This window comes from Cupressus sempervirens, chromosome 4 (genome assembly GCF_028749045.1).
Source record: "Cupressus sempervirens isolate cs-2001-9-10 chromosome 4, ASM2874904v1, whole genome shotgun sequence".
NCBI classification, from domain to species: domain Eukaryota; kingdom Viridiplantae; phylum Streptophyta; class Pinopsida; order Cupressales; family Cupressaceae; genus Cupressus; species Cupressus sempervirens.
Window position 1 is genome coordinate 490,001,081 of NC_143121.1, and position 15,221 is coordinate 490,016,301.

The 15,221-nt window shown below is 34.6% G+C and overlaps 1 protein-coding gene across 2 annotated transcripts in view; it reads right to left on the bottom strand.

Moving 5' to 3' along the window:
- Window positions 1-15,221, bottom strand: part of SPPL2 (SIGNAL PEPTIDE PEPTIDASE-LIKE 2) — a 261,784-nt gene that overhangs the window by 65,016 nt on the left and 181,547 nt on the right. For both annotated transcript variants that reach the window (XM_089825624.1, XM_089825622.1), the window contains 3 exons: window positions 1,204-1,257; window positions 341-433; window positions 68-210 (listed from right to left, as the gene is read on the bottom strand). In XM_089825624.1, the coding sequence (XP_089681750.1) occupies window positions 68-210; window positions 341-433; window positions 1,204-1,257 (290 nt within the window). The remainder of the gene's footprint in view (window positions 1-67; window positions 211-340; window positions 434-1,203; window positions 1,258-15,221) is intronic.

Sequence of the window (15,221 nt, forward strand, 5' to 3'; positions counted from 1 at the left end):
GGAATTATGAAAGCTTTCTTTGAGATATTCCATAAAGAGGATTCAAGCCAAATGCAACTATTTGTACCTTAATGCAAAGGCTATCAGCAATCCTGGTAAAAGTATGTCTCCAAAACCAATAATACTGTAGCCACCCCATGGATCATACAAACGAGGAATTTTTAATAGCATGGGAATGCCATCCTCCCCACTTCTATCGCCACGGGCAACCTTTGACATAACAAAAAGCAAGATTCAGACTTGACACTCTAACGGAGTTATTTCCATTATTTTTATTATCATGTTTTGAACAACAATACAAAGAACATAAGATCATGTGTTGTAAACATAGTAAACTTACCACAATCATTACACTTTCATTGAATAGTTTGGGTGAGACAAACACCCAAAAGATGTCATATAAAAAAGCGCAACTTAGAAGAACTGTAGCAACCTGTAACCAAAAAAAATACAAAATATTTCTACTGATGTTAAAATAAAATACAGCATAGACTTGCATGTAGAAACATGAAAAATACTGATCTCTACAACAAATCTAGATCAAAGTCCAATTAAATGTATGAAAATGTAAGAAAAGTCCAAATACCATCTCACAATAGTCAACAAGTGCAAAAAAATAGAGAACTTAAACAAATGACAAGAATTTAGACATCTCTTAGATCTATGTGATGATTTCTGGTACTCTCATTCATGACATCAGAAAATAACATATGTTGCTAACGCAAGTTTTGGCATTTGAAAGCTCAGTAACTTGATCAAGAAGAAATCGACTTAATAGGAAATATCTATTAGTGCCTGTTTCCAGCACCATATCTACTGGACTGTTTCTGGTAGGTGCCTACATTCCAGAAAAAGTAGGAATGCTTCTGCAATATAGCAATACCTTTCCTGTATCAACTTGTGAACATGGGAGAATCAGGTAACAGGCTGTCCCATGCTGCAAGGCCGACATTTTGTGGCTTGTGAAGAGAATCTGAATATCGGGAATGTTGATTCCATTCAAAAATTAACTATACATACGTACATACATACATACGTACATGCGTACGTACATACATATGTACATACGTACATACATACATCTGCATGTACGTACATACGTATGTACACACATATGTACATACATACATACAATTCTAAAAATCATCAACAAAGTGATCTATATTACCCATTTTCAGTATCAGAGATTCCAAATCCACATACCTTAATATTTGGAAGTCGCACTATTTGGAGAACAGTTATGATCAAAGTGATGCCCTGCAAATTACACAAACTCCATCAATCTCGACATATGCATATAATTTTCTAATTTGTACTTAGCTACTGTGCAATGCATCCTAATTTTTACTTAGCTACTGTGCAATGCATCCATAAAAACACCTAAGATAAATAGAACAAAGTGCCCCATGAGAATAAATAGCAGAAATTCAATTAAAGTAGATTAATACCTAATTGAGTAAGTGCTTAAAACTATAAATGTTTTTTTTTTTTTCAATATTGAGAATTTAAAGGACAATGAAGCAGCTGAAATAAAATTAATACAGTACATTTACATGCATTCCAAGCTCTCAAGTTTCAGTAATACAATCTCAGCCCTCAGTCACAGTAATTTCTGAGAGATCACTTGTCTTGTTTATAAAGGGATAATTAGAGCCTCTAAAAGGTCGGATTAAGGCCTTTGAACCAAATACTTTGCAGTAAGCAATGAAGAAAGCAAGTAATATGGAGATGTCTACACCTCACAATAAATTCATGACACCACCTTCTACACCTTGAAAATCAGCCCCCTAAAAAGCGAGAGAATTCAAAACCAAAGAGATCATTTGCAGCCCATTTGGATCAAGAAACACTTAATGACTTATGAAGGAAAAATTTGCGTTTTTATTACAAAGGGTCCATATGATGAGAAACATGATTGTTCCGTGAGGACTAAAGGGGAAAATGGGCAATGGAGTGGTATCATAAAGAGGGAAATCAGTCTGATTTTTCGGAGCAGCAGGCTGTCCATGTGGATTCAAGGGCTGCAAGTGAAGATAGTTAAGGTAAAGAGGTGGGTTAGACTCACCTTAAGGAAGTATTTCTTTCATGTATGAAGAAGGAAGGTTCTTGCAAGATGCATAGACTATTGGCCGGGCAAAGAGTCATCTCCTTGCTAGATACAGGTGCCACCCATACTTTTATAGATGCACGCTTAGTGGCCAAGTGTGGTATATTGTCATAGGAGTTTGAGGGTATAAGAGTCGAAGATGTCGATGGTTACACTCTAATGCAAGGCAGGAGGGAAAGAAGACCCACTCCTAAGCTACCCTTGCCACAGTTACACACAGAAGCCAACACAATATAGTAGAAACCACAAGATATTATATAGAAGCCAAATCTTTGTTATTCCCTTCTATCTAACTTCATTCTACTTTTCCTAATCTTAGATCTCTAATTATATAGCCAGCAAGACCACAAGTTGACCTATCTGGAAGATTATTACAAAATAGAAGTCTGGCCCCAAAGGAGAAATCAGCAACCTTACACTTAGGCAAATTAACATCTGTGAGGACAAAGATAGGTCTACATGTGATCCAAGAAGCAAATCCCAACGCTATGTAAAGCCTTGTTGCCACAAGAAACCTCGTTGAAGCCAAACCTGCATGTTACCCGAGCTCCCAGGAAACCAGCATGCCTCGAACAAAGAGAACAATAACTCCTACATATGTTGGGATTATTTTCTGCAAGCATAGTTATAAGATCCATGATAGGTCCACTTTAAGGAACATACTACATGGAAAGAGAAAACACGAACAGCAAAGACCATTCCTAAAACACTAGACAGGAACAATAAACAAGAAATCTTTTTGGTTGATGCAAGATTGCCAAAGTACCCAAGATGCTCCTGCATCAAACACTTGGGGTAAATAAGGACTAATGTCCACATCAGGAAGCCTTGATGGTCGAAGCAATATCACATAGATCCAACTGAAATTCAGATATCCATGAACTATCTACAATGGGTTTATTCTGCCATTGAAACAAGTATTATTTGTAATCCTCTCCTCTGGTGCTTTTACTAATTCCGGTAACCAAAATCTTGTCAATTACCTTTGTCTTCTTAGGATAATCAAGCTTAAGAATTGTCTCTTCATCAAATTCATAGCACTCGAAGATGTCTAAAATGTTGAACATAGGTGAAATATCCATATCCTTAGGCAATTCATCTTCAAAAGCCTTACCACTATCACATTTCTTCAAAATCTTACAAGGCCCAAATTTCTTCATCTTCAAATTATTCTATGTGCCAACAAGAAATATGTTGCTCTTCAAATGTACCATTAATTCATCTGCAACCTCAAAAGTCTTATGCTTTCTCTTCTTATATGCTCTATTTTTATATCCTTGATAAGTGACATATAGATTACTCTTTACTTCATGCAAATCCTTCATAAGGTCCACAAATTCTTCAACTTCAGCACTATTCTTCACTTCAGCATCCGGTTGCCTTAACTCGGTATTTTCTTTAGGACTCATGTCATTCACAATCTCAAAAGGAATCTTCTTAGTACTTCTATTCACTGAACTATTGTATGCAAACTCTACTTGTGCCAAAACCAAGTCCCAATTAGAAGATTTATCTCCAATCAAAAATCTCAAAAGGTTACCCAAACTTCTATTCACAACTTGACTTTGTCCATCTGTATGTGGATGAAATGTAGAACTAAAATAAAACTCAATATTCAACTTCTCCAAAGTGTTCTCCAAAAGTAACCAATAAACTTAGTATCTTTGTCAGAAACAATAGTCTTAGGCAAACTATGAAGTCTCATAATTTCTCTCGAAAATAAATCTGTTGTGTATTGCATTTGATGTCTTCTTACAAAATATGAAGTGTGTCGTTTTGGAAAATCTGTAACCACTACAAAGGTAGAACCATTACCTCTCTGAGTTCAAGGTAATCCTAGAACAAAGTCTATACTAATATCTTCCCAAGGTTTACAAGGAACAGGTAAAGGTATATATAATCCAACACCTTGACTACTTCCTTTAGCTACTTGACAAATTCTACAACTCTACACCATTTATTGAGCATCCTAATATAACTTTGGTCAAAGGTATCTCTTTCAAACCAACTTTATTGTCTTATCAATCCAAAAATGTCTTGCAAGTCCTCTAGTATGTTTTTCCTTAATGAGATAATCTTACATAGATCCTCTTGGTATACACAATTGAATCCGCTTAAACAACATATCATCCTAAATGAAATCATCAACCCACTTATCTTGCTTATCTATCATGTAACACCCTGCCAAGGGTTCCAAAAGAATTAACCTAAAGTTTCACTAATTTTGCCAGACAGAAATTTTTTTTTAAAAAAGAAAGATAAACCATTCATATCAAACAAATGGTAGCGGAAGCAATAACATACAATCAACTGTAAGCATACATAACAAGTTAGATTCTTTAAGGATCCCAAGACGTTGAGTCACATTTAATTTAGTTAAAACTAAGACTAACAACTACCACATCCACATGAAAGAATAATTAGAAAGTCCAATGTCCATATTATACATTTGTTCAAAATGCCTATTCAGAATGCTCAATCATCCACTATACATGTCACAGGGTATGAAAGGCTTTAAAAGAATATAAATATAATAAAGATACATCGTCCTCATCGACCATGATACAAGTGCAATAAGGTAAATGAAACCAATAACATACATGATACATCCATCCAGCAATAAAGATATAAAAACCATCATAAATGATAACCATCCATCATAAAACACATCTAACTAAGTGCGCGGTTCCTCCCAACCGTCAATAGCATCATTAGACCATCATGGGCCCTAGCCATCCCTTCACGCGTCAATAAGGTAAATGAAACCAATAACATACATGATACATCCATCCAGCAATAAACATATAACAACCATCATAAATGATAACCATCCATCATAAAACACATCTAACTAAGTGTGCGGTTCCTCCCAACCATCAATAGCATCATTAGACCATCGTGGGCCCTAGCCATCCCTCCGCGCGTAACATCTCAAGTCACTGAAGAGATCATCGGTATTATCATAGTAGGGATGTCACTCCTAAAACATGCTACAACATATGCATAAAGAAATCTAACATGCAAGAATAAAGCATAAGATGATCGTACAAATTAGATAACATCATCTATCACATGCTAATCATCAATATAGAGAAATGTACCAGTAAATAACATCCATCATAAGATCCAAGAACAGAATGAAAGAAAATACCAACAAAGAATGCTCTAGCCACGGCGACTACGGACGCATCTCAAATGGTAAGAGTGAAAAAGCACTACCAACCGACCAGGTGGAACATAAATGGTCTTCTCCCACCGCACTAAGGAGATAGTCTCAAGTCCCAAACAGGACATCAAATCACATAACACAAATAATCTCTAAGTCGAAGAAATCCTAAAAGTATACTAACTCAAAGGTTCCAACACACAGATCGACATCTAGACCCAGAGGCACACAAGACACGTAGGAACCTACTATGTAAGTGGGAAAGTGTCATCGCACGAATCACGCTAGAGTTACCCTGGTAGTCTCTCACTAGACCCCGGCCCCCTAGTGATCCCTATGCAGCCACTAGTATCCTCTGGTACTGACGAGGCATACTACGGAATGCAAGGTCGGAACCAAGCGTTCTCTCTACTCCCATCCTAGTCTATACTAGCACTTCAGGCATAGGCGAGAATATACAATTATCTTATTAGGTTCATTTTAATCCCCATTTAGTGTAAATGTTTTCACTTATTAAATAACTTACAATGAGTTACCCTGGCAACCACTTAGGGCCTCGGCCCCCATTGCAAGCCACTTCCCGACACTACAAGTAGATAACCTACCCTAGGCTCAATAAAAGCATAAATCCATAATCACATAAAATCACCTCAGTCCTATACAAGCGACTGAAAAAATACCAAAAGATAATCTACAATAAGAACATCAAATCTCCATGAGGAACTGAAAAGCATCCATTGATAACCATGACCACAACAGTTCTCTATTGGCAACTGAAGGTATCAATGATAATCACATTATCCATCAGTCCTCATCGAGCAACCGTATAGTATTCCAAAATAAATCTCAATATCCATATCAATGATAAATCACAACATCCATCGGTTCTCAACAAGCAACCAAAAAGGCATCTCAAAGCAAATAATACTAATCGAAGACTCCAAAATGGTCGAGTCAAAACATGTCACAACATGACAACATCGAGAATAAATCAACACTTCAGTCCTATCATGGCGACTGGAAAGTAACCGAAGTATAACTGATCGATGACTCAAAAATGGTTAAGTCAAGTACCTCAAATACATACACCTTAACTTCACACAAGAAGACTAGAAAGCAATAACAATCAATAAATACAAACATCTCATACAGCATACCATCACATTACCATGGTTGGGTTTTAAAAAGATCGAGATCAAATAACATCAACATGCCATCACATTCGCATAACTCCCAAGCCTTTGGTAGACGTCCTAATTGGTCGACACTCTAGGACCACCCAAACCCCAAACATGGATAGCATAAAGAACAAGATACAAACACATATTTTAGTTTGCTTTCGCAATCACATGGTTAAGCCAAATATGAGGTTTCAGTTTTTTTGTTTCAAGTATACTTCAAGTGTATAAGATTCTTCGTTTAATCTCCAAGTCAACCAATTTATCTTTTCGAATAAAACATAGAATTATCCCTCCATTAGTTTAAAACAATTTTCTAAAATAGTCAAAAGATAATTATTTACTTATTTAAATCATTAAACTAATTCCCATTGACTTCTAATAAAATCATTGCATTATTTTACTAAAATCAATGTTACTAATAATTAAATGAAACTCCCTTAATTCCAAAAGCATCTCCCATTATTCAAATCATAAGAATAATACTTATCAACTTTCAAATAATTAGTTTACAGTTTCCTTAAAACACTTCAAGGACAAACATTTATTTAAAATAATCTTCATTGATTTTAAGTAAAATCAATCTCATTAATAATTCAATTATTTAATTCTACTAAACACTTATTAATATCTCTTTTCTTTTAATTTTCCCTCATTTTAAAATCCATTTACTAAAATTGACTAATAATTAATTAGACTCCTTCTACTATTAACTAATTTTAATTTAATTTAATTTAATTTAATTAGTTAATAAATCATATAAAACTAATGCATAATAATAAGATTCTATTTTAATTCGAACCCAAACCCGAATCAATTTCCAAATCTTGATTCTACTAAGGGAAGATTGCAATAATATTTTTAATTCCCATAACTGGATGAAACAATATGCATGCCCAAATTCCAAATTACAAAATTGAAGATTCATTCATAGAGAATTATTCAGACACACATAACAGACATGATGAAGACGAGAAGAGAAAGAGCGTAATAAAATATGTGAAACAATCACGAGTGCCTACCTGGACACTGATGGTAATTCGCTATGCCTGAGAAAATTGTAGAGAAGCTACTCCTCTTAGAACCTTCTCCTTTCCGAAAATTCCTTCCTTCTCCAACATTCGCAATTCCTCCAAGAACCGAAACCCCCTCCAAGTGACTAGGAGCGCTTGTAGAAGCATATGAGCTTGTAAAAACACACTAGAAGAGCCTCTATATAAAAGCCTTTAAGATGCATTTAGAATGTGTCTAGAAGGAACTAGGAGATAAGCATGACAACTAAGCACATAACTTCCACGATAAGAAGATAAAGATGGTGAGGTGTCTAGAATATTGTAGACACCATGTGCTCAAATAATGAGCTAACTCTTAAGTGTAGATACCATGTGCATAATTATAGTGCAAACTCTTGTGTTGTCAACATAACAACTCACAAGAGTTTGCATACTCCTGTGTGAATAAGTATTAAAACAATACACATTAATTTATTTAATATTCACTTGGCTCTTTTTAAATTAATTTATTAATTTTAAATCTCATGCACTCACTTTATTAAATCCACTTGTTTTATCTTAATATATTTTAATCACATGCATGCATCATGAGATCTAGAATCTTTTAATAATTTTAATATCTTTTCCACTTTTAAATTTATTTTCGAAACTTAATTGATAAAATATTTATTAACTTAAATAATAATATTATTTAGCATTTATTTAAAAATGAACTCTAAATATATTATTATTAAATACTATCACATTCCAAATTTAAACTTATAACTTTCATCTCCAAATTTAATTCTTTTATTTAATTAATTTCCCAATTAATAAAATAAAATAAAGTATTAAAATATCATTTTAATTTTCATTTAATTAAATCTTTTAATTAGACTTAATTAATATAAATTCACTAAGAAGGAGTTCGGCAACAATAGCAAAATGCAATCTAGTGCAGGCACTACATATCATATGATTCTAACAAACTTTCCAAGCTTCTACAAAATCCAGGTCAGCCTCGTACAAGTTCTTCAAATCTTCAAATCCAAGCACTTTAAGTCCCATCTTTGTCAACAAGCTTCTTTTGCTCAATGCATGTGCTACCATATTTGAATGTCCACTCTTAATATCAACACAAAAGAAAAGTTATGCATGTACTCAACCACTTCATATGTCTCTAATTCAACTTATTCTGACTTGCCAAATATTGTAAAGCTTTGTGATGAGTATACAACATATACTCTCTAGGCATCAAGTAATGTCTCCATTTCTTCAAAGTTTGAATAATTGAATAAAAATTTTGATATTAGACTGAATATCTCCTCTTAGCATCATTCAACTTTTCACTATAGAAAGCTATAGGCTTACCTTCTTGACTCAAAAAAGCTTTGTTGGATGGATAATTTCCAACTAACGGTTTTGAGTAAAATTCAATCGCAAAATAGGATGACCAGCCACAGCGTGTGAGACAAAGTCTTCCCTATCTTAAAGGGAAGGCTCCCCCTTCTCATTGTTCCTTGGATCAACTCAAGATATGCAAGAAGTTGAGAGATTTTGTAAAACGGTGTTACCAATATTCTTTCCTCTTAATTTTCAAAAAAGAATCCACTTACTCGTAGAGCGAGTAATGGGCAAGGTGAAACCTCTAACTACACTTTTATCTAAAAGTTGAAAAATGTTGACATCGATAAACCAACACTAACTCAAAGGCTAGTTGGAAGTGTACCAATTTGGCTCTAAGTTTGGTCGTAATTCTATATGAATAAGCTTTACTAATAGAGCACATAGACTTCCAAAAGTTAAGAATTCATAAATATTTTCTGAATCAAGAAAGAGATATATGCTACAGACCAAAGCTTATAGTCTATATATCTCTACAATTGTTCTCAATCAAAACTTCGGCTTCAATTGCTTCTTAACTCTTTTTACAATAATAAAGATGATTTTACAATAAGAAGGCACTCCTTTATATAGGCACGGGAGTTGAGAAAAAGATGGAGGAAAAAGTGGGAGCAACTCAACCAACTTTGATCGAGTCTAAATAGAAGAATGCAATTCGCATTACATGTAATTACATAATTCCATGCAATGATTATTTTGTGAATCAAGAAAGAGATATAAGCTACAGACCAAAGCTTCTAGGTTATATATCTCTACAATTGTTCCTAGTAAAAACTTCGGCTTCAGTTGCTTCTTAACTCTTTTTAAAATAATAAAAGATGATTTTACAATAAAAAGGCACTCCTTTATATAGGCACGGGAGTTGAGAAAAAGATGGAAGAAAAAGTGGGAGCAACTCAACCAACTTTGATAGAGTATAAATAGAAGAGAAATTGTTGGGTTATTTGCATTATATGTAATTACATAATTCCATGCAATGCATCCTTTTTTATCTACAAACATAAATAAAAATAAAATAACAATCTTAAAAAATTGTTCTTTAGTGCCTTGAATTTGATGATAACATCACACACTGTAGGAAGATCAGGAATCTCCATTGTCTTTCATATTGCCTCTTCCTACTACATCTGCATATGCTAATCGCACAACCTTGGAATTAGCCCCCAAAGAATTTTGCAAACGTTTTACCAAAGATTTATGAGGAGCAAATTTGTTCATTGTATGAGAACCAAAATCCTCAAAATCTAAATCAGCACTAACCCCAATTGTATATTCTGGAGTAATTCTTTCAATTGAAATCAAATTACCGTGTTCATCAAGAATCTACCATCCCATTTGCTCTAACTCACATGTGATCCATGTTTCTATTGCCTAGCAATCTCCCAGGGCTGCTTGCGAATTTGTTATCAGTTTTCTCAGTGTTTCTTCTTTGTAGCCCATAAGTCCTTGATATCTGAAAAACATTTCGTAGCATGGGAGAATGTCACATGTAACCATGGCATCCAGATCAGACTTACCAATGTTGTCCCATCATTAAAAATCTCTTTCAAATCATCAGCTTCTTGAGTCAAAAAGGAAATCAAATCTTGTTCCTTTTCATTCATGTCTTTGTTGCGCATAAAGACTTTAACCGTATTTGTAATAGCTTGAACTCCTTCAGAAATAACTTCTCCTACCCAAAACTTGGCAGCTTCAACTATCCTTTTCTTCCTAGATGTCACAAACACAACAATAGCATTTTGAGAAGATTGTTGCCAAATAACTTATTTAAGCAACCAACCTCATGTTTGAACTGATTTTTCTTTTCACATAATTCATGGTTGCTCTTTATACATTGGCAAGTGCATCTTGAGCATCCTATAAGCAACTAAGCTATGATTGCTTTCCAATCTCTACCTTAGTGAACTTGTAATCAGAATAGGTAAGATCTTCAACAGGTTTGTCCACTAGTGGCTCAGCAACTTCTACAAACTTTGTTTTCTCTGAATCAATTAAGATTCTAGAAACAATCTTATCTTTTAAAGATTTGGACTTAGTTTTCTTTACAGGAAGGTTATCTGGGGGTACAACCACTTTCGTTCTCTTCATTGCTGAAATTTTCATTTGCCAAAGCAAATACATTGGAGACCATTGACAATGATCTTGATTGTATCTTCATTGTAACAGAGCAAGATTCAGTTTGCACAACTGAATTCATAGGTACCTGACAAGAGGATTATGTCATGAACAATTCAAAATGTATTAAGGATGTATCAAGTTCAAAAACTTGATCCTTTGTGAGAGTTGGGAAATCCTCGAACACATTTCCCAAATGCTCATATTGTTCATTTGTTAAAATGGGAGATGTTTAAGGTATAGGAAGACCCAATGTATTGACTTCTAAAGTCAGGATAGAAGTGTGAAAACAATAGAAAATGAATCCACATCATCATCTATCTCATCTAGAAAGGGTGCTCCCTGCATGGATAGTTCATGAGTTTATGTAGGATTTTGGGGAGATATAATCATGACTTCTCCTTCTTCCTCTTCATCTTCTTCATCAAGTTCTTCGTTTGAGTCTTCTTCTAACTCTTCCTCCAAATCCTAAACTAGTTCAGGGATCTGAGATGATTTAAGTCCCTTTCCACCCTTGACCTTCAATTTGAGAGATTTCTTCACATCAGAAGAAGTACCATCTTTACCTATAATTTCCAACCGCAACTTCCTTCCTAGAGGGCCAAAACTTCCACAATCCAAACCCAATTTTGGATTAACCCTTTTTAGGCCTTTAATTTTGAACCACTTGTTGGTGTTTGCCAAAATGGATTGAAATCTTTCAAGGATAGATGTACCTTCCTTCTACTGCCATTGAATAGGAAAAGGGCATCTTTTATCAAAACCACCTTGATGATATTCTTTATCAAGAATATTGCCATCATCTTCGATTTGAAAATCTGACAGTATCTCAAGCATGTTAAGATCAATGATCTGTTGCACAATCAATCTGTTGTAGTCCATTTTCATTATATCCAATTATGTTTGCATGTCAATCCAAACATCTTTGATACGATGAGCATGCATAAATGCCCTCTTGATTTGAGAATTCATTTCTTTGTAATCGAATCAAACATGGCTTTGAATCTCTTCAATGTAACCAACTGAAATCCTGTTTCCATAGTTTTTGCTTTGTGTACAGAATTGATCATATAATTACCAATGGTTTCGTAGAAGAAATATCAAAACCTGGCCTATGCAAAGCATGCTGATCAGATTGAAATTCCATGAGTTGTCTAGCCAATTCCATTAAAATGATCTTGTCAATAGCATACTAGGTAAGGAATATGGCTCTCCTATAAAGTACCCAACCCTTTAGTAAGTAAAGGTTGGTAACTAGATAAAGATACAACCATACTGATTTACCTTCTCCTAAGCTTCATCAAATACCCTTTTAACGGACAACTGTCTATAAAACAAACATCGAAAATGCCCAAAGAAAGCATCTTGAATTCTTTTGTAATGGTACTTACTATTAGCCAGATTAATCTAATCATAGTAATCCCAAACTAGAATTTGAAGATGATCTACTTTGGTTGAGTGTCCAAAAAGGAAACCATAGCAATAGCAATATAAACAAGGCAGGAATTCATGTAGAAAGGTACAGAAGTCCCTACATACAACAACTATTGACAAAGTGCAATGTTGATTAATTCTCCCCAAATGATATGTTCCTTATTATCCATGATCTGGAAAATAAACTTATACATCCATGGTTAAAAATCGTTAGAATCCTTCAGACAACAAGTCCTGCTGAGAAGCATAATAAAGTATTTATACTCCTGCTTGAAATTAGATCTATGAATCATGTTTGGGCATCTCGTGAAGTTGTTTCTCTTGGAATCCAACCAATATAGATTTACATACTTCTAATAATCTCCCTATTTTCATTCCATATCTCCAATGATGATTATTTAGTCAGATCTACACATTCTGCATTCTACAGCACTTTGAAAATCTGCTCAATAACCTCTGGATGAAGGCTTATAATAACATTATTATCAGAATCCTTGATTGTCTTTAACTTTGCACTGAAATGTTTTGCAGATCCAAGAACAAACTCTGGTTCTAGGACAGCCATTGGAAACATAAACACCAAGTGAATATAACTCCTTTTGATATGTTTCACTTTATGACTAATAGGAGCTTCTACTCTTTATAGGAAATTACACATGTCCACATGTCTGATCTTTGTATCCAACACATTGTCAAGAATGGACATCACATGAGATTGAGTTGCATGAGCCAATTCTTTATCAAATTGGTCCTTCATTTTGCCTTTAGGTTTTGACGGTGAGGGCATCTCTTGTGCTTGCACTGCAACACAAAAATTCCAAAATGTGAACACATCATCAGAGGATATTACCATAAAGGTTGATTCGAAGTATGTTTTAGACACTTCAAGGATCCAATGAGACGATATCAAAAAGAGATATCATGCATATGTACAACATGAAAAACGGTTCATGAAGCAAGAAGGATATCCTTTGGAACATGAAAGTGGAACGCATGGGAATGCGTGTGAGTGAAAACTCTTGACTTTAAAAAGTGACATGGGCTTTCAAGATGTCATTGCATGGAAAGTGGATTACATGTATATGCAAAATGTCATGAGGGATAGAAAGTGAGATGAGATGAAATGTGTTATGACAAGGAAAATGGAAGTGCATGTATCTTGTTCATGAATTGTAAGTGCATATGGAAGGAATGAATGCAATGTACCTTGAGGCAAGTGAGCTTTTATAGACGTCTTTGAAGAAAGGTGAAGTTCAAGTACATGAGAATGCATGCACATGACATTTTTTGACTTTTAAAAAGTGACTTTTAGTCGAAAACGGGTTTTCAAGATTGAAATTACATGTAAAGGATTTTTCATGTAATAATGGCATACGATTGGGTCCGAAAAGTGAGATGAGTGAAAATGGAAATAGAAAATAAGATTACATGATGCGTAGATGATGGATGGAAGTACATGTAATCGTGTGTGAAGAATGAGATGTGAAGTGTTATAACATGAAAAAATGGAAATGGAATTAAATGATGCTCTTACATAAAATGGAAGGTGGAGTGAAATGAAACATGCTCAAGTTCTTGGGAAAGAACTTGCAACTTCTTGAAAATGAAGAAAAACCAAAATGCAAACAAACAAAACACAAAAGAAACACGTACCTTTGGCAAAAGAACCAAACATGTCAACAAGCAAGCTACTTCAATATGAAAATTCGAATTTAGACTTTTGGGAAAAAACCAAAAACATGCAAATCAACCCTTTCATCATTTTTAAAGGGAAAATGCACTCTTCATGGCATCTAAATCAACAAGTGTAAGGCATCAAGCTAAAACATGCATAAACTCAGCAAGATAAGGATGAAATTAATTAGCATGAAAGAAAAGGTCCACTTGATGATTATATGCAAAAAATGAAGGAGAAAGAAATTTCAAATTTGAAAAGCTTCCAACAACTTGGACTTCTTCAACCTTGCAAAGAGGAATTCGTAATGGGCAGCAAATGAAGCGTTTTCCATGCCCAATCCCAAAAATGTGCCTTAAAATCCTCTCAACTCCAAAGTTTTCATTAAATGCAAGAAAATGGGACGTTTTTGGAGAAAAACGTGATTCAAATCTGCACTTTCATAAGTCGTTTTTATCATTGAGGAACAACATGTTTTCCAATGACCAAGACATGGATTAATACCTCCGAATGCTTCTTCAAAATGCAAAAACGTGAGCTATGAATGGAAAAAATCTGCACGTTTTTTGCCATAATATGCCCTAAAATCAGATCAAGAAAGACATTTTGTGCATGGAAATGCAACGTTGGATGCATGAGAACACCTTCGAATGCAAAAATGACCCTATAAAGAAGATCTCATTGATTTGATTTGAAGAAATAAGAAGGTTCCAATCAAAAACGGGTTCTAGGAAGGCAAGTGCATGGACTTTTGCTCTCAATCTTCAAAAACGGGTTCAAGAGAGGGAAATGCATGCTTTTGAAACCAAATTGCACCTTTTAGGTGTGATTGCATGTTTTAAATATGCATCTAAAGCCAAAACACACCTTTTAGGTGCAATTATATGTTTTAAAAACTTGCAATGAGCCTCCTTGCCAAAACGCACCTTTCAGGTGCAATTACATATTCTAAAAATATGCCTTTTGACTAAAAACAGCTTCTTAAGACGCATCTCCAGATGTAGGAGACGGGTCTCCTGGTAACCATGCATTTTTCAAAGCAACATAGGGATATCATGACTAGGAAAGGCTTAAGAAATTTTGTTGCAAATGCATTGGGCGAGAATGAAATGGAACATTGAATGGCTTAAGAAGCGTTCTGATATACAAG